The sequence below is a fragment of the Pelophylax lessonae genome (genome assembly GCF_965119305.1).
Source record: "Pelophylax lessonae genome assembly, chromosome: 3".
In the NCBI taxonomy this organism is placed as follows: domain Eukaryota; kingdom Metazoa; phylum Chordata; class Amphibia; order Anura; family Ranidae; genus Pelophylax; species Pelophylax lessonae.
Genome location: NC_138770.1, coordinates 426562492 through 426588479, shown reverse-complemented (window position 1 = coordinate 426588479; position 25988 = coordinate 426562492). Strand labels below are relative to the sequence as shown.

General features: G+C 39.3%; 1 protein-coding gene across 4 annotated transcripts in view; it reads right to left on the bottom strand.

Moving 5' to 3' along the window:
- LAMA2 (laminin subunit alpha 2) overlaps window positions 1-25988 on the bottom strand; it is a 1405743-nt gene that overhangs the window by 150869 nt on the left and 1228886 nt on the right. For all 4 annotated transcript variants that reach the window (XM_082249565.1, XM_082249566.1, XM_082249567.1 and 1 more), the window contains one exon: window positions 11885-12039. In XM_082249565.1, the coding sequence (XP_082105691.1) occupies window positions 11885-12039 (155 nt within the window). The remainder of the gene's footprint in view (window positions 1-11884; window positions 12040-25988) is intronic.

Sequence of the window (25988 nt, the reverse complement as noted above, 5' to 3'; positions counted from 1 at the left end):
ATTTTGAATGCAAAGAGATACTGTGACGAGATCCTGAGGCTCATTGTTGTGCCATTCATCAACGACCATCACCTCATGTTGTAGCATGATAATGCACTTCCCCATGTTTCAAGGATCTGTACACAATTCCAGGAAGCTGAAAACATCCTGGTTCTTGCATGGCCAGCATACTTACCAGACTTGTAACCCACTGAGCATGTTTGGGATGCTCTGGATCGGCGTAAATGACTGCGGATCCTGCCAATATTAAGCAACTTCGCACAGCCATTGAAGAGGAGTGGACCAACATTCCACAGGCCACAATCAACAACCTGATCAACTCTACGCGAAGGAGATGTGTTGCACTGTGTGAGGCAAATGGTGGTCACACAATATACTAACTGGTTTTCGGATCCCCCCAGACCACCCATTACGGTAAAACTGCACATTTTAGAGTGGCCTTTATTGTGGTCAGCCTAAGGCACGCCTGTGCAATAATCATGCTGTCTAATTAGCATCTTGATATGCCACACCTGTGAGGTGGATGTATTATCTCGGCAAAGGAGAAGCGCTTACTTGATATTTGAGAGAAATAGGCCTTTTGTGTACATAGAAAACGTCTTAGATCTTTGAGTTCAGCTCATAAAAAATAGGGGCAAAAACAAAAGTGTTGTGTTTATAATTTTGTTCAGTATATATATATATATATATCTGTATAAATATACACACGCATATATATATATATATATATATATATATACCTGTATAAATATACACACGCATATATATATATATATATATATATGTGTATGCATTACTATATTTTGTGAGACGTCACCTGGTAGCATTGCGGACAGTGTCTACATGTCACCTCACATACACATAGTGATGGCCTCCACAGTTTATGGCTGATTTGGAATAAACAAACATTATGTTTTCCCAGAACCATAAAACATTCTGTATATGGTCTTGGAGACCACAGGCTTTGTAGAACTTTGGGTGATTTCAAGCATCCATTCCTACATCTTCCCTGGTAGCCAGACCCTAATATTAGTCCCTGTTGTCCATGGGCTTCTATACTAACTTATGCATTGGGGTTTTTAACAATGGTGACGTCAGGAAGACGTCAGTTGTGACAAAACGGTTGTAGGGAAGGCGTGCTGACATAACCATTGTGTATCCGGAAGTCGGGCGGCGGCGGCTTCGCATGTGTTTTACTGGCGCTGAAAATTTCATCACATTGTGAGTGTATTTCCTTTAATAATAAATGATTGTTTAAGACCATCTACACTATTGTGGCCCAATCTTTTCTTGCATATACTTGCTGGAATATTATATTGGACGAGGTGGCTGGTGTCTATTTGCTGGATGCTGCGGATCTCTATATCTGACAGGACCTGGCTAGGAGAGGAGAGTTGGCTTCTGTGACACCTGGAGTGTGTACAATGCGATCAAACCTTTTCCATCTGGTAAGCGCATATCCTTAGCATGCTTCACTGCGGCTGATTGAGTGATCTCTGGTGGCGGACTTATCAAATCTACATCTGCACTTCGGAATCTCTTAGTTTTGGACTATTCTATTGGTTCCTTTGGGCATTATTTGTGTTATTTGTCTCAATCATTTTTATGACCTTATGAACATTTGAAATATTGTTCTTATATCAAGTTTATTATCTCCCAGCGCAGCTTTTTATTCTGATATTTTTCAAATTTGCCTCCCTTTTGAATTCAGTGGGGATTGGATTCAGCACCTAAACTTCAGTAGTGTTTGGTGAACCCATATCAAACTGAAGGCAGGTTCATTCAGTGCATCACTACTCTCTCTTACACTAAATCCTGCAAAGGCCACAGATTGGGCTGTTACGAGAAGTACACAGTGCAGGCTGGGATGGCTGCTGGAGGGAGGATTTTGCTCCTCCCTACCTTTAGCTTTGGGACTGACAATTTCAGGCTCTGGCCACTTGTTGTCTGGGCGGGATAGGGATGCAGCAATCTTCTGAGATCCCGCTCGCCTGCTCGCTACCCCACCTGCCTGAACCACCCACCCACCTAATCACCCATGCACCTGCCTGAACTGCCCACCCGCCTGTTTGACTGCCCACCTGCCTGAACCTACCACCTGTCCACCCACCTGCCTGCCTGCCCTCCTAGAAGAGGGAGATGTGAGCTTACCAGGAGTGAGTGTGAGCTGAGGTAGGCTTAGCTGACTGTAGTTGTTTCATTGCTCCTGCTCCCTGTCCAGCACTATAGCACTAGGGTAATGGGACTGGAACAGGCTAGAAATGAGCAAGGGGTTCACATTGCCATGTCCACCAATGCAGGTGGGGGATGGGGGGGTCAGTGGTAGTCAAAGTTAACCCCCCAAATGCATTATTTTTAATGGCAGTGAAATTTTAACCCACCACCCCCCTTCTGAATTTGTAGTAATGTCAGTGAAAGTTAACCCTCTCCCCCCACATTGGAGGTCTTGGTAGGGGTTACATTTCAATGCCACTGACCACCAATGTGGAGGAGGGGGTTAATAATAATACTGCCACGTGTGCTAGCGGTTATTATTGTGTCCACTGACATCAATGCTGGGAATTATTAATGTGTCCACTGACTTCAATGCTGGGAATTATTAATGTGTCCACTGACTTCAATGCTGGGAGTTACTAATGTGTCCTCTGATACCTGAGTTGGGGGTTATTTATGTGTCCTCTGATACCTGTGTTTGGGGTAATTATGGCATCTGGCACCAATGCTGGGGGTTATTAGCACATGCTGTGATACCTGTGTTGAAGGTTAATATGGGATCCACTGGCACCAATGCTGGGAGATATTATGGCATCCAGTGGCACCAATGCTGGGAGGTATCATAGCATCCACTGACTCCAATACTGGGAGTTATTATGGCGTCCACTGACACCAATGCTGGGAGTTATAATTACGGTCACTGACATCTATGCTGGGGGTAATTCTAATTCGTGTTTAGGGGCAGAATTAGGGGCGGAATTAGGGGCGGGCGGGGTAGGGTAGTGGTTGGTTGGGGAAACTGGTAGTGAGTAACTCTTAAGGCCTGGCTATTAGCACAGGACTTTACATTTTGATCCCTGTTGTATAGTATATACCAAGAAACTAGAGTTGAAAGTTAACTTGTACTACACTTTGGCCAGTGCAGCTACAATACACTGAGTAAATATGATAATAAAGTGGAATGAGGACCTTGCGACCCAAATGTAAGGCCCACGTATTCAAAACTGACTCATGCCCATATAAAATTGCCACATAAAAAAGCTTCAGAAAAAACATGTGCAGAAAAGTTAAAAATTGTGGGGATGATATATAAACCTGGTGGCTGATTACTTATGTTCCAGCAAGGTGGTGGGAGGGTCAACCCCTAGAGTTATAAATTGTTGTCTTACTCAGACAATCCCTGGGAGGCTGGCCCGGAGGCTATGGTTGGGGATAAATGTTTGGGAGAAACTAATCATGGTCTCTCTCTTACCTGGGGTTTCCCCTGGGTGGAGGCATGTGTGGTTCAGAGAAGTTTCTACTAGGCCTTAGTAGGTGATATGTACTAGGAGTCTGAGGAAAGTTACCTGTTGAAGCTGGGCTAGAGAAGAAAGAATGTTGCAGGGTAGCTGGGCAGAAGCTGCCACCTGAAGATTGCGAGTAGGTCCTACCATCTGAAGCTCCAGGTATTGAATTACTAAGTGAAGGTTAGATGCTATGTGGAGCTACAGACTCTGACTGCTCTCATAGGTTCAGAGGTTAACTTGATTGTCCCCAGTCTACCAATATTATTTTGAGGCTGCTGATAAAGGCCCATATACGACTGGAATAAAATACTGTATTCAGGAAGCTGTCCTCTAAGTTTTTTTTTTGTGCCTTAGATGCTTGCACTCTAAACCCTCCTCCCTGCATTTTATCTGAGACCTGCAACAAATAGCAAAAAGACCCTTAGACTGGAGCCTGAGTTTGTCAGTGTACTATGGACTGGAAATAGGGGGCAGCTTCTAAACAGGTAAGGGGGACCCAGTTCATTTCCAAAAACCTGTTTTAGCGTAATTGCTAAACTGGTAATGCTAAATATGCCAAATCTCACTTGAAGACACTAGAAACACGCAACATTTGTAAGATTTAGGATCTCAGTGTTCCCAGGATCTCATTGGAAGGATTGTTGTATGTCCCTTTGCTAAGGATTGTGGGCAGAAGCTTGGTATTTGGTATGTAACTCTACAGCATAGGTTTTTTGGTTTTTTTTTTCCACAATTTAAAATCAGTGATTGTACATGGGGTGGGGTAAGTGGCAGAAGTGAAAAAGCGTGGCTTTAATTTTTGTGGAGGTGTGCTAAGAGGTCTTTATTTCAGCGAAAAGATTTCTTTTTTTTCTTTCGTGCATTGAAGAATAGTTTGGCCAGGGGAAAGTTCATAGCTTTTAAAAGGATGTGTCAATCCCGCTCTCTGCTCTTCCTCCAGGTCTCACTGGAGTGCAGGACTGGAGAGGGGGCAGGAGCTGCTTGCTGAGAGGTTGAGCCTGCTGCCAATCAGGCATCTGGGTAGATCCCGACAATAAGGTTACTAGTATAGTTCGTAAAATAACTATATTAATAACCCTATTGTCAGATTCCACCCAGATGCCTGATCGACAGCTGTCTCATCCTCTCAGCACCCAGCTCCTGCCCCGTCTCCAGTTTGGCATTTCAGTGAGACCTGGAGGAAGAGCAGAGAGTGGGAACTGACAGTCAGACTGAGTAGATTCACCCTTTATATTTTTTTTCTTGGTGACCATTGTCCCTGTGATAGAAAGTGATGGAAAAGTCCAAATTTTACAGTTGTCGCTAAAACAAGAGAGGGTAAATCTTTTAATAGGATCCCTTGTTCTGGTGACAGCTTCTTAATAGAGGCATTCTGCTAACTTTGTAGCGATTTTCTTTTATTTTATAAACAATATGTGTATCAGCGATGCTCTAGATAGCGAATAAAGTGCTAAGTGCAAAAATTAGCAGTACATAATTACCAACAAAAGTGCATGATTAGCAATGTGATACAAAAAGAATATATAAAATGTCCTCTAATCATCAGCAAATAAATAGTCCTTGTAATAATAAAGTGCTCATGCCATAAATCAGAATAATCAGCAAATAAGTCCTTTGATAAAGTGCCCATGCTGCAAATCAAATAATGTGCAGATCACTCCGTGCTCCCCTCCTGTGTCCCCACTCACCAAACAGATGGGGAAATAGTGCATATGTTGTATTTAGCATGAGGGTTTTTTCTTTGCCGTTATATCTTGGATGGAAAGTCCTCCCAATGGCGAATATGTATAATCAAAAAGAGATCTCCATAGCGTAAACTTTATCAAAGGACTTATTTGTTGATTATTCTGATTTATGGCATGAGCACTTTATTATTACAAGGACTATTTATTTGCTGATGATTAGAGGACATTTTATGTATTCATTTTGTATCACATTGCTAATCATGCACTTTTGTTGGTAATTATGTACTGCTAATTTTTGCACTTAGCACTTTATTCGCTATCTAGAGCATCAGCTGCAGCCCAATATTAGGAATCACATATTTGTTTACAGTCACAAGTAGGAGCAGCACTGATACACACTTCAAGTTATTTTATTTAATGCCCCATTTTGGGACAGGAAGAGAAGTTAAATCGCCCATACCGGAGAGAGATAACAAAACATAAAATGATGAACGTTTTAACCCTTGGATACTAAAAAGAATATTATAATTCACAATTAAAGAAGGTGTTGCAATGCTATACACAAATCTGAATGCTTTTTACAAGATGTCATCTTTTGGGTAAATAATCCTATCTATATTGGCAACACCTAAAATGCATTATAGACATCTAGGCACATTTCAAAACCTAAATTAAGAGGTATCAACATTTTTAACTACTTGGGAATGGACTGAAAAACACATTAAATCACAGAATGACTACTATGAATAAATTAGAGTTCACAGTTAGATAAAATAAAAAACATCTACAGTATGGGGCTTAACATGACAATATGTATGAGAAACCCCTGTGTGAAGCTTAATCAACATGGGTATATTTCTGTTGTTTCAATGAGAAGCAGCTACAATTTGAAATTAAGAAAATCCCACTAAATTCTGCTATCCTTTATTATCCACTTGCTGACCACCCCATAGCATATTTGCTGCTACAGTGCGGCTGTGCTGCGCAGGATCACGTATATATATATATATATATATATATATATATATATATATATATATATATATACATATATATATACATATATACGTGATCCTGCACTTCCGGTTTTGGGCCCGATGTCCGCTGGCATTCATTTATCATTCAGTACACTGACAGAATGGCGGTTTGCCTATATAAAGAAGTCAGATTGCCGTTCTGTCAGTACATAAGGCATGGATCCTGTGTTTCTGTAAAGCAGGAACACCCATCCATGCCTTCCACTAGTAAAAGCTCCTCCCCCACTACACTGAAACATTAGCTAGGCACATCGTTTACCCTTTGATCGCCCCTGATAGTTTTGGCACTGATCACTGTAATATTGTCACTGGTCCCCAAAAAAGTGTAAAATGTGTCAGTTAGGTGTCCGGTTTGTCCGCCACAATATCGCAGTCCTGGTATAAGCTGCAGATCGTTGCCATTACTAGTAAAAAAAAATAAATAAAAAAATGTAACCCCTTGGTCATCCCCAGTGTTAAACCCTTCCCTGCCAGTGTCATTTATACAGTAACAGTGCATATTATTTAGCAATGATCACTGTATTAATGTCACTGGTCCCCAAAAAGTGTCACTTAGTTTCAGATCTGTCCGCTGCAATGTTGCAGTCCTGATAAAAATTGCTGATCGCCGCCATTACTAATAAAAAATATATAAAGTCCATAAATCTATCCTGTAGTTTGCAAACGCTAGAACTTTTGCGCAAACCAATTATAATACACTTTTTGGGAATTTTTTTTTACCAAAAATATGTAGCAGAATACAAATTGGCCTAAACTGTTAAAAAAATCTGATTTTTTAAAATGTTTTTATTGGAAATGTTTTATAGCAGAAAGTAGAAAATATTGGTGTTTTTTTAAAAATGTACGCTCTTTTTTTGTTTATAGCACAAAAACGAAAAACCGCAGAGGTGATCAATGCCACCAAAAGAAAGCTCTATTTGAGGGGGAAAAAATGACATCAATTGTATTTGGGTACAGCGTCGAACAACACGCAATTGTCAGTTAAAGTCAACACGCAATTGTCAGTTAAAGCAAACGCAGTGCCGAATCGCAAAAAATGGCCTGGTCAGGGGGTAAAACCTAATGGGGACAAAGTGGTTAATAAAGACATTTGATTTTTTACATTTTTTATTCGATAGGTTTTAGAGCAGAAAGTAAAAATTATTGTTTTTTTTTTCCCCATAATTGTCCGTCGTTCTTTGTTTATAGCGTAAAAACATAAAAAACACAGAGGTGATCACATACCACCAAAAGAAAGCTCTGTTTGTGGGGGGAAAAAAGACATAAATGTTATTTAGGTACAGTGTCACTTGACCACACAATTGTCAGTTAAAATAATGCTATGTCGTATCGCAAAAAATGGCCTCTTCAGGAAGGGGGGTAAACTTTCCGGAAATGAAGTGGTTAAAATTGCAGAGAGATCTTTCATACCTGGATTTTGCTGCTCCCATCAGAACCCACTGTTTTTGCTCCTGTGCGTCACCACTTTTCTATTGCCCTGCTAGGGTCATCTATATCCTTTCACCTTTTATTAGCTAAAGCTGGTTTATAATAACAGGCCCAGGAGAAAGAGAGGGAAGAGAAAGAGGCTGAATGACAGAAGAGGCCTTTCTGTAACAGTATTTGTGCTCCAGGCTTAGACTGATAGCATGTGAGGAACCCAGTGATGCCAGAAGATGGCAGGGTCATTAATGGGTCTTGTCTAGGATAACTCAACTGTCAGAAACAATTTTTCCTATTTAACATGCTGTGATTGGAAAGCAATTTTTTTTCTGCAAAAGAAAGTAAGGCATCCAGGAGCTTTATCAAAGCACTATTAAATGATGTTACATACAAAATGGTCTACTGGAATTCTAAGAAAACTTATTTACCAATAAATGACTAATTACATTATTCATTTTTATCAGTTCTACTCCTTTAAAGCCGGTTCACATTTGTGCGATGCGGGAACGCATCGCATCTGCACCCCTGGCAGTTCACACTGCCATATGTGATACACTGGGGGTGTCAATTAAAAGTTAACGACACCCCCAGATCAGATCGCATATCGCAGTGCGATCTGAAAGTTCGCAAAGAATCGGATCGCACTAGTGTGAACCACCATGCGATCCGATTCTGCTGCGGACCAAAAAAAGGGTCCTGTGCGTGTTAGGTGCGATTGCGGTGCGAATTCAGCCATACAAACTGTATGGCTGAATTTGCACCGCACAGAGATCGCATGTCATTTCAGGAGCAGTGCACTCCAAATTACATGCGATCTCTGTGGTCGCAGAAATGTGAACCAGCACTTAGTAGTCACTGCAAAAGTAGCTTGTAATTGCAACAATTCCACCTATACTGTAAAAGCATTTTGTGATGTTTAAAAAAAACAAGACAGGATTGAGCTGCTGTATTTTCCCACCGTAGCCTGCTTTTTGCTTACTGCTTTTTTCTCTTCTATATTACAGTGGATTTGATTAATAAAAACAGGTGCCCCGTGAAAATGATGTATATAAACAATGTTAAACAGAATTTTTTGGGTTGGGTTGGGTTAGGCTTGGGTCTGCAGCCTTTGCACGGTGATATAATAAAGATGTTCACACAATTTCTTTGTGCCAGAAGCTACAGCAATTTTACTATAGTGCCTGCAAGATATTCATTTCATTGCAAGCACACATCTTAGATCTGGTATGAGCTGTGTTTTAAACACGCACTTTGCTGCTCCTATTCCTAAAAAGGATTTTAACAAACTGCTTTGCAGAGTCTTACTTTCTACTACTTGCAACCAGTTCTTACTTCCCAAGTTCTCAGTGGGAAGATCTTTCTGCTACACACAGGTATTTTATAAGCATATTTATAAAAGAAACTCGGCTTGCTATATTAAGAAGGTCGCACAAGCAACAAATATACGTTCTGGGGGAGCTCTATACATCAACATATATATGTATTGTATATATGAATATATGTATATACGTATATAATGTTCCCAAACAAGGAAGCCATGTTTGCATTTTCTACGCCAGCTTTGAAAAACATAGTAGGGTGTACATCAAACAAAAAAGGTAATTTTATATATATTAAATTACAAAAAAATATCAGCTATATCTGTTACATCAATTCTTTATCAATAGTGAAGTTCTAAATGATAAATTGCATGCTAAAGGTTGTTAACGTGGGTGTGTTACTGATTGCATTTAATAAATGGGATACAGATGGAAATACAGTACATATTACTTCATAGGTGAAAATTAATTGGCTTGCCTGACATAACAAATTAAAATAAGTTTTATTATATGCAAGAAGCATATCGTTTCGGTTGGTTAGAATTACAATGTATTATAATATAAAATGCATTTTAAATGGAAAGGGGGAAAAAATATCTTCTAGATATATTTGCAGCCAGCATGTGGGCTGAGAGAGGCGAGGATATAAATAACTGGAAATAATATAATTTACAAGGACTGATGACATTATAGACCATGAGAAATGAGGGTCCATTACTTCTGACACAGTAAAGTGCCCTTGAGATAAAAAATTATTTGAATAATTTATTTCATGATACATTTATGATTCATTATATAATAAAATTATTATTAACACCTTTGTCTCCAGGGCATAATGATCCTTCAGTAAAATGGGTAGAACACTGTAAATATTCCAGATATTGGAATATTTAATAAAATGTTTTCATAGATACACGCAGACAGTATATGCTTTGTGCTTTGCAGTACTTACACTCTTCATAGAAGCAATATTGCATCATGTTCTGTTCTTTGGTCATCTAGATATTTCAGAAGAATGCAATCTAACACAGCCTAAAGTCTTGGTTAAACCATACTTACATCATCTAAATAGTATATTGATTCTATAATATGTGTAGATATTACACTAATTAATTTAATGCCAGGTCATGAAGATAAAAATGTTATTATCACATATAACAAATGTAACCACTTTAGTGACAGGTGCCATTTTAAAATGATACCCGGACTAAGTTGTTCCTAATGGCCCTTTGCAGGATTGAGGCTGGAACTGATGTCTGACAGTGACGGCTGGCATCCAGCACTAATTCCAGGAGTTTAAACTATTAGCAATCGGCCTTCAGAACTTGTTATGGTACATGATGCTCCATAGGAATGTATGCAGATCACAAGGTTTCTGCACTCTGTTTACATTCTGAGTGTAGTGATGTCACAAGGTACAGCTTGGTCCAGCATCACCCTGTTGCAACAGTCAATCACTGCTTTAGTGATCTATTGCTGGTGCTGATGAGCCGAACAAGCCTGAGCTCAGTTCGAGCACACGACTAAAGCTCGGGTGCAGAATCTGAATCCTATTGAAGTCAATGTGAGCCATTTTGTAGCCTAATAGGCAAGGGATTGTCAAACAATTGGCATGAGGGATTGGGCACTGCCATGGGTAACATGTATCAAAGCAAAAGAAGTGGTAAAACTTTGATTTGATTGGGAGCAACGATTTTAGAAATGCTTAAAGAGAATCATTAAAAATGCAAAAATTCATAAAAGTAACATGTCTGGGGGATGCCCTCAACCTTCCTTTGACAGGACAGGACTATACTGCAGCAACACTTACAAAGAAAAAAGTATGTTTAAATTGCCTTCAAAATACCAGTAACTGGTCACTGTGGGGTTTATTTACTAAAACTGGAGAGTGCAAAGTTTTACTTCTGCAGAGAAACCAATCAGCTTCTAACCTCAGCTTGTTCAATTAAGCATTGGCAATGAAACCTGGAAGCTGGTTTCAATGCAGAAGTGCGACTGATTTTGCACTCTTCAGCTTGAGTAAATAAATGCCTTTATTCTGTTTGTGAACAAAGAACCAGGGATTCTTTTCATCTATATCAGACCCTTATCCTAGATAATTGTCCTAGGATGGACATCCTTATCCTAGATCATACTGCTCCATGCATTTACCTGCACATCAACACTTAAAGGGGAACCTCAGTTAAAAGTGAAAGCACTGCTCACCCGCATCTCCCCCTCCCCCCCATTCTACCGTTTTTTTTTTTGGTTTTTTTTCTTGGAGCAGTTAACTTTTTCTGACAGATACTGACTCCCACTTCCCCTTGCAGTGAGGAGCCGGCTGAGAAATAGCAGGAATTTCCACAGTGAAGATGGCAGTGCCAGGGACCCAAAGACTGGTGAAGAATCAGCCCGGGTGAAGACAGTGCTGGACTCCTTGACTGGTGAGTACCGTTTTATTAAAAGTCAGCAACTCAAGTATTTGTAGTTGCTGACTTTTAATCTTTTTTTTTTAAACTAACTGTAGTTCCTTTTTAATAAGTATGGGCTTCATTTATGAGTATATTGTTTCTCTTTCAGTACCCTAAACAGTAGAACTAGTTGATTTGGTGCCCAATTGAACTTAGAGTTCTATTGACAAAATATCTAAAATTTAAATGAATTGCCTCTGATCCAATGACATAGTAGTCAAAATCAGTAAAGTAAATTAAATATGTTAACTGATTAAGTTTGTGAAATCAATGTCTAGCTAATGCTTTCTATTTTTACCAATTTCTGTATGACTTGCCTCACTCCATTAGCTAAAAAATAATCCAAACAAGACTGTTTATCTACACCCATATTAAGCAAAGTGATGCATGTACTGTAGTTGCCAATTTGCAATTATTTATGTAGTGAATTAGTACACCTCATTACTTTAGAATATAGCATAATTGACTTACAGAATTGGCTTGCCTGCGGGCTTGATTTATCAGCTCTTTGATCTGCGAGATATTTTTACCCAGGTTTTCCTGAAGCTCCTTGATAGGTTTTAGTTTATCCAGCAATCGATCAGCCTCCTTTTCAAGATGTTTTACTCTGTCATCAGCATCTGTAACTTTATTGCATTAAAATAAATCACTCAGTACATAATTCCATATACTAATGAACAACTCAACATTTTTTTCAAGAAAGTTAATATGGCATAAAAACAAATACAAGTTTAATACTTTATCTCCAATGTGGTTTGAAAAAAAAAAAAAAGAGTACATTCTATTAATTAGAATTAAAGTGCTACATTATGCTTAATAATTGTCTGATATTTTCATCCATGGCAGAGGTCAAAATCTAATAACTATTTTTACAACTAGTGATGAAGCTGTGATAAAACTAGTGAAGAACTGTGTAGGTACTAGGATACATTAATTGTAAGTGAAATTTACATATTATGTAAGTTTCAGTTACAATGGATGTATCCTAGTACTTACACAGTGTTCTTGCATGATAGAATTACATTTTTCTTGCTGATTTAAAGAGGAGCTCCAGTCCCCCCCCCCCCCCCCCCAAAAAAAAAAAAAAAAATTAAAGTCAGGAGCCACAAATACTGTAGCTGCTGACTTTTAATATAAGGACACTTGCCTACCTGTTCAGGGATCCAGCGATTTCTGAACCTGGTCCGATCCTTCAATCAGCATTGGGTGCAGGCACTGGCATCTTAGGTAAGGGAAACCGGCAGTTAAGCCTTCCAGTTTCAGCTTCAGCTTCTAGGTGGTAAGGGCGGTAAGGGATCTTTATCATGCTTTTGTACTATTAGCCTTTACGTTAACCCTCCACCAAAATCTTAGACTTACCTGTCTTTGGGGGGGGGGGGGGGAGGGTTGTGTTGGGGGGAGGGGGTTGTTACGGGATCAGGACTGGGGAAAGATTAAGACATTTGTTGGGTTTTTGCTGCTAGCCTGGGTTCCATTTAAGAGCAATATTAGAAAGATTTCTGTTCCTGTGACAATGGTTAAAGTAGACAGGGTGGAAGAAAAAAATAAATAAAATAAAAAGACAACACAGATGCCAATATAAAATTTTTTTGGCTCGATGTGTAATTTTAGTATTTGTATCTGCATGCCTGTGATGGGAACATTAGGGGCTCTAACACACAGCAGTATTTTAGGCATTCAGATGCATGTATTTCAGTAAACTAGAACTGCATTTAAATCAGTAAGAAAAAAAAACCCATAAATCCCACATCCCCTATATTATTTTAATATTTGGTATTCTTGGAGCTAGGAGAATCTTTACACCATACTCGTGTTTCTTTTACTCCAAGGAGTATATCCAAGGAGTGCATCCAAGGATCCTAAGGTGAAAATTGAGGCAAGCAACTAAATTTGAGGTAACCTCCTGTGTTTATATGCAGGAGTTAAATCATCATTGGCCGGCTAATGGTCAAAGAAGGTTGTCGCAGGACTCTGAAGAATTGGCAGAGCAGATGAGGAGGAAAGGGGGCCAATGATATTCTGTGAAGTGAAGGAGGCACTGGTACTCTATGGGGGTAGAGGAGGGCACTAATTCTCTGTGAAGGGAGAGAGGGGGCACCAGTATTCTATGCAGGAATAGGAGGAGCACTGGCACTTAGTTAGGTGGTTGGGCAAATGGTGCCACTGGGAGACATTGGTGTTCAGTGGGCTACTTACCTGCATTTTGCACTGCTGATTCACTCTGTAAAGAGATCAGCAAAGAAACCAAAGCTGGGTGCAGTAATGAAGGTTTCAGCACACGGCCAGCAGTGGGAAACAGCCTGGATCTGCAGTATGGTGGGATTGTATTAAAATCGTGAGACAGTCCCACAGACTGTTGGAATGTATCATCTACAGTATCTCACAAAAGTGAGTACACCCCTCACATTTTTTGTAAATATTTTATTATATCTTTTCATGTGACAACACTGCAGAAATGACAGTTTGCTACAATATAAAGTAGTGAGTGTACAGCTTGTATAACAGTGTACATGTTCTGTCCCCTCAAATAAACTCAACATAAAGTATGTCTAAACCGCTGGCAACAAAAGTGAGTACACCCCTATGTGAAAATGTCCAAATTGGGCCACATTAGCCATTTTCTCTCCCCAGTGTCGTGTGACTTGTTAGTGTTACAAGGTCTAAGGTGTGAATGGGGAGCAGGTGTAGTAATTTTGGTGTTATCACTCTCACTCTCTCATACTGGTCACTGGAAGTTCAACATGGCACCTCAAGGCAAAGAACTCTCTGAGGATCTAAAAAAAAAGAATTGTTGCTCTACATAAAGCTGGCCTAGGCTATAAGAAGATTGGCAAGACCCTGAAACTGAGCTGCAGCACAGTGGCCAAGACTATACAGCGGTTTAACAGGACAAGTTCCACTCAGAACAGGCCTTGCCATGGCCGACCAAAGAAGTTGAGTGCATGTACTCAGCATCATATCCAGAGGTTGTCTTTGGGAAATAGACGTATAGGTGCTGCCAGCATTTCTGCAGAGGTTGAAGGGGTGGGGGGTCAGCCTGTCAGTGCTCAGATGCCGCACACTGCATCAAATCGGTCTGCATGGCTGTCCTCCCAGAAGGAAGTCTCCTCTAAAGATGATGCACAAGAAAGCCTGCAAACAGTTTGCTGAAGACAAGAAGACTAAGGACATGGATTACTGGAGCCATGTCATGTGGTCTGATGAGACCAAGATAAACTTATTTGGTTCAGATGTTGTCAAGTGTGTGTGGCAGCAACCATTAAGGAGTACAAACACAAGTGTGTCTTGCCTACAGTCAAGCATGGTGGTGGGAGTGTCAAGGTCTGGGGCTGCATGAGTGCTGCCAGCACTGGGGAGCTACAGTTCATTGAGGGAACCATGAATGCCAACATGTACTGTGACATACTGAAGCAGAGCATGATCCCCTCTCTTCGGAGACTGGGCTGCAGGGCAGTATTCCAACATGATAACAAACGCACCTCCAAGACGACCACTGACTTGCTAAAAAAGCTGAGGGTAAAGGTGATGGACTGGCCAAGCATGGCTCTAGACCTAAACCCTATTGAGCATCTGTGGGGCATCCTCAAATGGAAGGTGGAGGAGCGCAAGGTCTCTAACATCCACCAGCTCTGTTATGTCGTGGATGTCATGGAGGAGTGGAAGAGGACTCCAGTGGCAATCTGTGAAGCTCTGGTGAATTACATGCCCAAGAGGGTTAAGACAGTGCTAGTAAACAATGGTGACACACAAAATATTGACACTTTGGGCCCGATTTGTACATTTCCACTAAGGGGTGTACTCTCTCCCTTTTGTTGCCAGCGGTTTAGACATTAATGGCTGTGAGTTGAGTTATTTTGAGGGGACATCAAATTTACACTGTTATACACGCTGTGCACACACTACTTTACATTGTAGCAAAGTGTCATTTCTTCAGTGTTGTCACATGAAAAGATATAATAAAATATTTACAAAAATGTGAAGTGGCAGATGATCTTATTGACCAGAAAAGGGGTAGATATAACAAGAATTACCAGACAGAATTAATAATCATTTTTTCAGGAAAAACTGTGAGCAATATTTAAATTTTTTGTCTGGAGTTTCATTTTAATTGTAAGACCCTCATAGGCTCAGAAAAACCGTCATTTTTTTTTTTTTTTTATAATGTGATTTGGAGTGAATCTATACTACCTTAATGAATAACATTAATAATAATAAGCATTTAAATAGGAAAATCTGGAAGTCACATATACATTTTCCTCAAATTTGGTTTTATGGTCTACTCAAGCACTAATGAAAAAAAAGGTTCTCATCCTTCCATATCCTAGGCTACATTAAACCAAAAGTGAATGATTGATCCAAAAGCTTAGGAATGCCATTATTAGTGTGGGACCCTTATCAAAAAGGAGTATAGATACATTGTCAATTTTATGTTACACTTACAATTCAACTGCATATGAAAGCAAGAAGAGTGTGTGTGTGGGGGGGGGGGGGGGTCAATACGAAAAAAATGGGGATCAAATGTCCACTTTTTGATAAAATACATCACCCCTACAGTATATACTTTTCTGGACTCCATTTTTGTCCACAATCCCTTAAGAAATATATCTAAAACCTTTTTAATTTTTGAAATGTTAAAACTCCCATCAATTTTTATGGCCACTGTTGTCTAAATAAAGAGATTTCGCTTTATTTCCTATCCTGAAGACATAATAGGAAGAGAGAGGAAAACTATCCGAGGTGACCCCCTCTTAGATAGTTGTTATCAAACAAGTATCACCATTGATTTTCCTTCCTTTATATCCCTGTTCTGGTGAGAAAATTTGCATTTTACATTTTTCTTGCTTTTATTCTCAGTGACTATGGTCACAAAGAGAAATCAGGAGAGTGATTTTTTTCCAATGGGGACACAGACAGCAATATAACATGACATATGTTATAATTATTCCACACACTGTCCAAAAAAATGTAAAAAGATGTTTTGCTCCAGATACTCCTCCATATTCTTCTACGTTTTCTTTTTCTGGTCACACTTACAATCATATGCACCAGGAATAAGGACAATTCCACACAAGTGGGTATCCAATATGGGAGTATGGGTATGTGATCAGTGTGCAAATGCCACCTATTTTCTACTCCCAACATTCCCTACTCCCTATAATCCATTGATTAAAATTCCCTGTCCGAGAGGGTCCAAAACAGACAGGCTGCAAGTTTTCCTTTCTTCTGTGTCAGAGATCTCCCTGTACACTGTCATGAACCTGACATGTTGTCAAACACCATGGAAAGCATATTATTGGACCAACAGTTTTAGGCAGCAGAATAGAAATCAGTACAGTTTAGATCCTTCACTCACCTTTCGGTAATGCACTAATTCCTACTTAGCAGAGCTACACAGAATTGCACTAATGCTGTAAAATCTTTACAGCTTGCACTGTTTAAAAAGTTATAGCAATGTATATTATGTTGCTTTTTTCTATACTTAACCCCAAAGTACTTCAATTTAAAAAAATATATATTTTCTAATAATTTTAAACGAAAAAAGAAAAAAAATCTTATACCTAAACATCATTTAGCTCATTATAATTGACCTCCAATGTCCTGGAAACCATCCCATATTAAAACCTGTTTATTTACTAAGAAAATTTAAATGCATTTCCATTTCCATTATACTCCATTTCTCATCCTATACCAATCTGTTCACCGATAATTAAAGCTACCCATTGTAATTAAAATAGTGGATAATTACCCAGAAAAAAACACAACTAGGAACAAACAAAAACTCCTATAATGAGACTGCCAATGAAACAAATTGCTGAGATGAACATTATTAAAAAAAAAAAGGCAGACTGCAAAGCAAGAAAATATCCAGGATATTGAAAAAGATGCGTCCAATTGGTGTGAAAATATTTTCTCTGAAAACATATTATGTTCTGTCATGGTACTGTTATCTGTTATTATCACTGCTAGCACAGAGAAAATTGTGACATTTGATACAAATAGATATAGTATTCATCATGTGCTGTTACTTTCTTGTGTGAAACATGCATTTCTCTATACTGCTTGTTTAGACAAACTGAAAATAATAATAAAAAAAATTTTAATGATTATTTTCACAAACAAAAATCCTATTTTTTTCTCCTTTTTGCAAGACACAACATCCTGTTTTTCTTTTTACCAAGAAACGTACAGGAGCAATTTTGAGAATGCAGTGTCATTATTGCACAATAAACCACATCTCAGTGTACATGGTCACTAATATGCTTCTGCTTTAGGGTCTTGTGGGAAAATGATTTGATGGGATATAAATCAATGTTTCTCTCTATTTCAAAAGATATTTTGGAACTCAGAACTGTCCCTACATTTCATCTTAGTGTTATTTGTGCTCCATTTCCCTTTTCCCAGAATACACTTGTTAAACTACAACTTAAGAAGGGGAAATCCACTATCATGGGGGAAAAAAAAGCAAATAAAGAAAAAACAATATAGTGTATTCAATTGCGACATAAATTGCATTGTAATTAAATGTTATTAAAAATTGCCTTTCCTTTTCAATCTGCAGCTGTTGTAATTTTCTGAAATTGAAATGCAATATGGCTACCAGAATGTGTACTGACCACACCCCAGAAACATTTCCTGCTTGTGTGATTGGCTCACCAATTTTCCCAGAAGTCTGCTTAACCTCCTGGGCGGTAATCCCGAGCGTGACTCGGGGTGGATTTTTTAGGTTAGGATCGGTATCCCCGAGTCACGCTCGGGGTGGACGTGCAGAGAGCGCAGTGGTGTCTCTTACCTTGTCCTGGCGATCCAGCGATGATCTCTCATTGCTGTGACCGCCAGCCGAGAGTCCCGCCGCTCGTCTGTCGGTCCGATGACTTCCTAGTTCCGTTCCCTGCAGCTGCAATGCTGCATGGGAGCGGAACTAGGGAGGGAAATTAAAAAAAAAAAACGTTGCACAAAACACATAACACATTTTATATTATATATATATATATATATATATATATATATATATATATGTATATATGTATATATATGCACACACACCTATATATATATATATATATATATATATATATATATATATATATACCTATATACACACGTATATATATATATATAAATATAAAATTATATTATTGATTCGATTATAATTCATGTGTTACATAATATATATATATATATATATATATATATATATATATATATATATATGTGTGTGTGTATATATATATATACATATACACACACACATATATATATATATATATATATATATATATATATATATATATATATATATATATAATATATAACGCATGAATTATAATCTAATCAATAATATAATTTTATTATATATATTATATATTATATAATAAAATTATATTATTGATTCGATTATAATTCATGCGTTTGTGTTTCAAATTTATCACATCTGGGATGTCTACTAGAGTCTTGTTTTGGTCAGGTTTAAGTCAGTAATTACTAAGAATTGTAGGCCTATAATACATAACGCCAAATTTCCATGAAAACAATTGTACCGCTTTTGGTACAGAATTCCTGACATAATCATACCGCCAGGGAGGTTAAGATACACGTCAGATTTCTGGCATCCCCTGCAATAAAAATGTAATTTTGGTGAGATTCTCCCAATAGGAACAAGGGATGCAGGCCCAGCAGATTTCCTCATTAGAGCCCTGCAGCTGCCACAGCTGATAGATAATTATGAAATTAATTATGAAACCATTCCCATTTGACCCGCTCAGAACAGAGGTACAGAGGAACAAACAATGATTTCTTCAGAACACCAAAAGGTAGGAATCTGCATAAAGTTAGTTAAAATCCTTGTAATGTACATAGATCACCAAGAGGGGGAATGTTTTTTTTCTCAACAATAGTGAAGTTACGCTTTAAGCAAAGCTCCTGCTTCCACAGTTTGAGGTTCAATTTACATTCTTTAGTCACTTAAAGAGTTAGTTCACCTTTAATTAAGCTTGCCATAGACAGTTCATATTTTTTTTCGTTCAGCCAGTGCGCTGATTTTAAAAAAACATATTCTCCTTCCACTCAAAAGAGGTAGATTGAGGAATCCCCCCATCAGGATATTGTATTCTGACAGCTGGACTTGTCGCTGTCAGAATACATTGAGCAGCGGTTGCACACTATTAGCTGCAGCCGGTGATTGAAAAAAGGTTTTAAATTTACCTTATCAACAGAAGATGATCTAACAATCGACTTCTGTCAAACAGAGAGGGGGGCAGACACTGATCAAAATTTGGCTGGTCCCTGCTGAATCAGACACATTTTGATATGTCTTTGCTCAGTTTTACTTTTGCCAAAAAACCTACCTATGCATTACCGTGTCCTTAAAAGATTAACATGCTCTGCTCTTTTTGTAAATAAATGCTTACTTTTTCAGATGCTTATTACATTGTTCTTCTTTCTCTTTCCTACTGATGGCAGGATGTATCAGGTGTTGTAAGAGCAACCCCAGAAACTCCCGAACAAACACTCGCTATATTGCATGCCCAAGCATACACAGTCTGCCCTCTTCCATGCTGACAGAATGTCGAATTGTGAGAGAGAGTGGGTGAATTAACCTTTGGAGTCTTTGTAAAACCTAATAATGAATGTTTATTATTTGCTCCTTTTTCTAGGTCTACTAAATGGTCTACTAAAATCGACTATTCTGTTAAATCTGTTGGATTAGCGAAAAAAAAAAAAAAAACCTGTTGATAATGTCAGAAATCTTGTTGGCTAATGAAGAGATGGTGGAAGGAGAATCTAGTTTCCCTTTGCCATCTGTCTTTCTAAAGAAAGCGGTGAGGTAAGCATAAACAGCACAAAATACATCCAGACAATGAAAGAAAATCTCTATTTGATGTACTAGGGCTTGGCAGAGAGATGGAAGCACGTCCTGGTTGGAGTGAAATCTACCTTAGAAAGGAATTGAGTTCAAGGCCCCAATACTACCTTGTCTCTATGCAAAATCAGAAAGGTTTCTTTACAAGACAAGGCAGCCAATTTGGACATAGTGGTGATGACATCAAGGAAAGCAATTGTGTGAGTAAGTGTGGAAAGTGAATATTCTTAATATGCTTAAAGGGCAGTTTTTAAAGTGTCAAAAGAACCAAGTTCACATTCTATGGGTTAATGTATGGGATACAATAAGAAACACCCTGCACAAAAGTCTTAATTTAAGAATGGACTAGCCGTCTATGGAACAAATGTGCAAGTGTCACAATTTGACCCTCGATGGCACTCTGAGCCAAACAAAGACCTAAACCTAAATTGCAAAAGGTCAGGGTTTGTCCTAAATAGTATTTCCTCTTGCCAAGCAAAGTAGGCCTTCTATGTGTGATGGTAGAATTTGGGAGAAGCTGGCATTCAATTTTTTTTTTATCATCAAAGGAATCGCTGATTCAGCAATGCCCCCATCCTTCAAGACCAGTTAAGTTGCAGTTAAATCAAGAGATTTTGAAGCAGGATGGTAAACTAGTCCTTGAGATAGAAGAGATTATCTAGAAGAGTCTAAGGAGCATCTGCCATGAGTCTGATCAGGTTATATTACAACATCCACATGGACCAGTCTGGAATTATGAGTATCACTAGAATGCCCTCCATGTTGATCCTGTGTATTAGAAGAGGAAGAAGTTTTAGGGAAGGAAAGACATAGACCAGGTTTCCAATGGTCCCAAGAAGCCACCAGACCATCTACTGCTTCCACCAGATAATCTCTGTATTTGGATACAAACCTGTTCATTGTGTTATTGAACCTGGATACCAGGAGGTACAGATTTGATGTCCCCCACCTGTGACACAGGCCCTATAACACCTCAGGTTGTAGAGTCCTGGGTCCAGTAACTGCTGGCTGAGTAAGTCTATCTGCCAGTTTTTCTTACCTTAGATGTAACTGGCAGATAAGGAACTGTGATGAGGTTGGAAAAAAGTCCATGAAACCATTCCACCACAGGATCTGGGCAATAACTGTTAAATCCAGAAGACCTGCAAGGGTTGAATAAAGATTTGTAAGCCTGTGAAGTCACACAGGAAGGTTGTAAGTCATGAACCAGAAAGTGGGTGGGGAGCAGAGCAGTAATTTGAAGCCCGTGCAAACCAGCTTCCATATTAAGGCATCTGTGACGCTGTCTGCCCAGGTGTCCGCAAAGAGAAGTGGGGTATGTCCTCATATTGAAAAGGAACTGTATGCAGGTTTTGGAGGTTTTAGGGGCTCAAAGTGTTCTATTAAACTGGGCTCCTGGCTTGGCTATGGCCCTAGAGGATGAGCCTGGGAGTAAGGAAAAGAGCTCTTTTTTGCCTGAGAGAGGGGTGAGACTTTTCTAGTTTAAGGCCCAGACTTCTTCTGCTGGGGTAGATGGGTACTCTTACCCCCAGTGACATCCTTGATGATGATGTCATAGGTAGATTTTAAAAGATATCCCTCAAAGGGCATGCACAGCAAACACATTTTGAACACCACAGCCCAACATTTCAAAAAAGAAAAAAAAAATCACTGCATATTCACTAATAGGAGACACATACAGGAAAAGAAGATGGAAGACATCCACTAACCCATTTAAAGTACTTCAGGGTAGCGGGATTACTGCTATCCCCACCCCTTTGCTTACACGGTGGGGGTTCCCATTATGTCAGTGATTCCTAGGGATGTGGAGGGTACAAGCACCTGCTTCTTTCTGAGGAACAAGTAACAGCAGAATGCTGTCTCATATAGAAGTGGTATAAATAAGGGTTTTATTTATGATGCTCAGCACCGGATGAACAGGGGTCCACATAGGCTAAACAGCCAAAGTTCAGTCAGAACCTAGGTTAAGACCAAACTGTCGGCATATCCTTGAGGGCCACTAAGGCTGCAGCAGGTCAGGTAATGATTTAGCAGGGAGAGGCATTGAGGTATACTTATGGCCTCTGTGGTCAGAGTCAGCAATAAAAGTTGCAATTTGTTCCATAAAACCCTGCATAACTGTTGTGAAATACACCAAGTAGGGGGCCCCACAACACAGCTAAAGAAGACTGAGATGGACGTAAATGCTTAAAAAGGAACAGCATTCCAGGCTGTTGGTGTCAGGCCACTAAAAGGGAGCACTGCAGGTCACCCTGGAACTGTTAGTAAATAGTGAACTGGAGGGACATAGTAAAGTGGGGATACACCCTGTGTGTTTCCAATCGGACATGTTACACTGCAACAAAGAGGCTGATGGAAGTAGGAGAGGTTCAAACAGATGTCCCCAGGTCAGTATAGGTGGGAGCAAGGACTATTTAAGATAAAAAGCGTGTCTCACGTGAATAGTAGCAGTGGTGGCAAGGTGCTACCTCATGCTGAATTGTGTGAACAAAAGCATGGTGTTGCATGTGCAGCCCACAGCATGTCCACCTAGTAATGCAGCACTTGGCATTGTAACCCTTTCCATAGAATAAATAGTATAACAAAGGAGCCCAATGATTCCAAAAAATTAAGTAGCTCCCAGTATTTGGCCCACATGGCCTACTTACAAAGTAAGTATTTAAAAACAGGGTCAAACCAGAGGCTGTGCCATAGCTCTGGACCTTGGATACAGTTTGGGTTGAACATTTGCCTGTTCGGCCATTCGCTGAACACCCGATTTTCAGTGTGTTAGCTGGGTGTTCGCCCTGACGAACATCCCGCAATGCTGCGCCCTGATTGGGCAAAGCTTGTCCAATCAGGGTGCAGTATAAGCTGGTTGTTAAGGAGCAGGGCTGGGAAGTGGGCCGCGGCATCCTTAACAATTGATGAGTCATCAGCTGCCAATGGGTTTCCCCACTAACAGCTGAAAAAAAAAAGTGTTGGTTAAAAAAAAAATGCTTTAAATATAGTGCCTGGGGGGGGGGGTTCCCTTGGTCTGCCTGTAAAGAGGCAGATTTCAATAAGCCCCCCCCCCACCCGCAGACACCCACAACCACAACCCAGGGTTGTCAGGAAGAGACCCTTTTCCCCATCAACATGATCGCCTCCCACGATCTTCTGAAAAACTGACAGGAGAGCTGCCTGTCTATGTAAACAAAGCAGGCGGCTCTTCTGTCACACAGGCACAGTGAGATCATGTGTTTCAGATTAGCTGAAACACTGATCTCTGTGTGCCTGTCACAGAGCCCCACCCCCACAGTTAGCAAGCACATTTAGGCTTACAATTAACCCCTTGATCACCCCATTATTAACCCCTTTCCTGCCAGTGCCATTTATACAGTAACAGTGCATATTATTTAGCACTGAATATTGTATTAATGTCACTGGTCCCAAAAAAGTGTCACTCAGTGCCAGATTTGTCCGCCGAAATGCCACAGTCCCACTAAAAATCGCTGATCGCTGCCATTACCAATAAAAACAAAAAAATAAATAAAAAGTCCAAAAGTCTATCCCATAGTTTGTAAATGCTATAACTTTTGCGCAAACCAATTAAAATACGCTTTTTGGGGGGTTTTTTACCAAAAATATGTAGCAGAATACAAATTGGCTTAAACTGATAAAAATTTTTGATTTTTACATTTTTTTTATTGGGAATGTTTTATAGCAGAAAGGAAAAAGAATTGTGTAATTTTCAAAATTGTCAATCTTTTTTTTGTTTATAGTGCAAAATCTAAAAACCGCAGAGGTGATCAAATACCACCAAAAGAAAGCTCTATTTATGGGAAAAGAAGGACATCAATTGTATTTGGATACAGCGTCCCACGACCGCGCAATTGTTAGGTAAATTAACACAGTGCCAAATAGCAAAAAATGTCGGAGCTGAAGTGGCTAAAATCACTGCTCCTGAAAAAAAAGGATAGTTTTTACAATTTTTTTCTTTAATTGATACATGTCCCCCAGGGAAATACCCAGACCCCCATACCACTTTTATGGCCAATTAGTTGCATATAAGTCTTCAAAATAGGTAATTTTGATTTTTCCTGTTCGGCTCCCATAGACTTCAATGAGGTTTGCCATTCGGGTTAGAACATTTCCCCTGTTCGGGAGTTCTGTTGCAAAACAAACAGAGGGGTGTTTGGCCCATCTCTGCTAGTGAGCCAAATGCCCAAAGGTCATATTCCACACAGGCCCCGCAATCATCCAGTCCAGTGGGGTCTGGAAACCAACTACTGCTCAGAATATGCCAATCCAGATAGCTGCATAAAAAGTCAATTTTAAGCAGCACATAGAGAAGACTTTATTAACCACTTGCTGTCCAGGGCAACATGTTAACACATTTCAAAATTAGCATTTTTTGCTAGAAAATGACCTTGAACCCCAAACTATTAGATATGTTTTGAAACCAGGGGCTATGGAAAAAAAAAATGGTTGCTGTTGCAATTCTTTATGTAAAAAAAGAACTGGTATGCAGCGCTACTCACAAATTAAATAAAGCAAATAAAGACAGATGACAGCCCCATCTTCAGTGAGGTGAATGGTAAAACAGCACCGCAGTGTTTCCAGCAAGTCTCCTTACTAGAGGAGTTGGACCCTCAAGTTATAGAGTGATCAAATACGCATGTAACACAGATCTAACTTGATCCCAACACTAGACATCTGGTGAAGACTACTCACTTCAGAGATCTATGGGCTGTTTATGCAGGCTTCAAAATGAATGTATACTCAAGCAAACAATGTTACAACCATATACCCTATCAGCTCCTGGATCAGATGAGCTCAGCAAGATAATAAACATATAGGATCCCATAGTAAAGCACATAATTACCATCACATGTAGCTTTATTAAGAACTGTACTTACATACATGAGGCAAAATCAGGCATCAAAGCAAATTGATCAAGATGGACGTGGCTAGTAGCATAGTTTTATCATATGTCAGGTCCCGCCTAACACGTTTCGTCATCAGTAGACATCATCAGAGGCATGGGCAACTGAAGCAAGCACGCATTTATATATAACAAGAACTGGAAGTTGATAAATTGTATGTCCACATCCGGAAGTGGCCCGAAATACCAGATGCGCTCAAAAGACCAGAAATGTGTGCATTATCACACTAATAGGTGTAAGATACTTCTACAATTATAATGAAAACAATTTATTTAAAAAACTAGAAACCAAGTTTGTGTGCCTGTAACAGCACACATGTAAAGCAACCAGAAAAATATTAAAAATAGCACTATCACGCTAACAGGTCATAATAGCACCATCTAGTGGATGTATAGCAAAATGGCACAAAAGATCAGATTCCTCAGATATAATAAATAAAATATAAACATATAGCAATTCAATTAACAATAACTATGATACCCAACCAAAAAAAAGCTGGGTGGATACATTAGTCATCAAACCTGTGTCTGCGCCGCCCCAACAAATGTAAATTGCAAATGGGCTGACAAAAAGGATATCATAACACCATACTTAACATAATGAAAGATAGCAAGAAAATGTTCAAATATAAAAAAATATATAGAATAACATTCAAGCCCCTGAGAAGTAAACATGACAGCGCTAAACAGCATTTTTCTCAAGTGTCCCAAATTTGTACCTAGTTGAGCCAGAGGAGTATCCCACTCATTCCCTTCTCCCAACCAAGTTCCTACAATAAAACTAAATACCAAAGATGCCGGACTGTTCA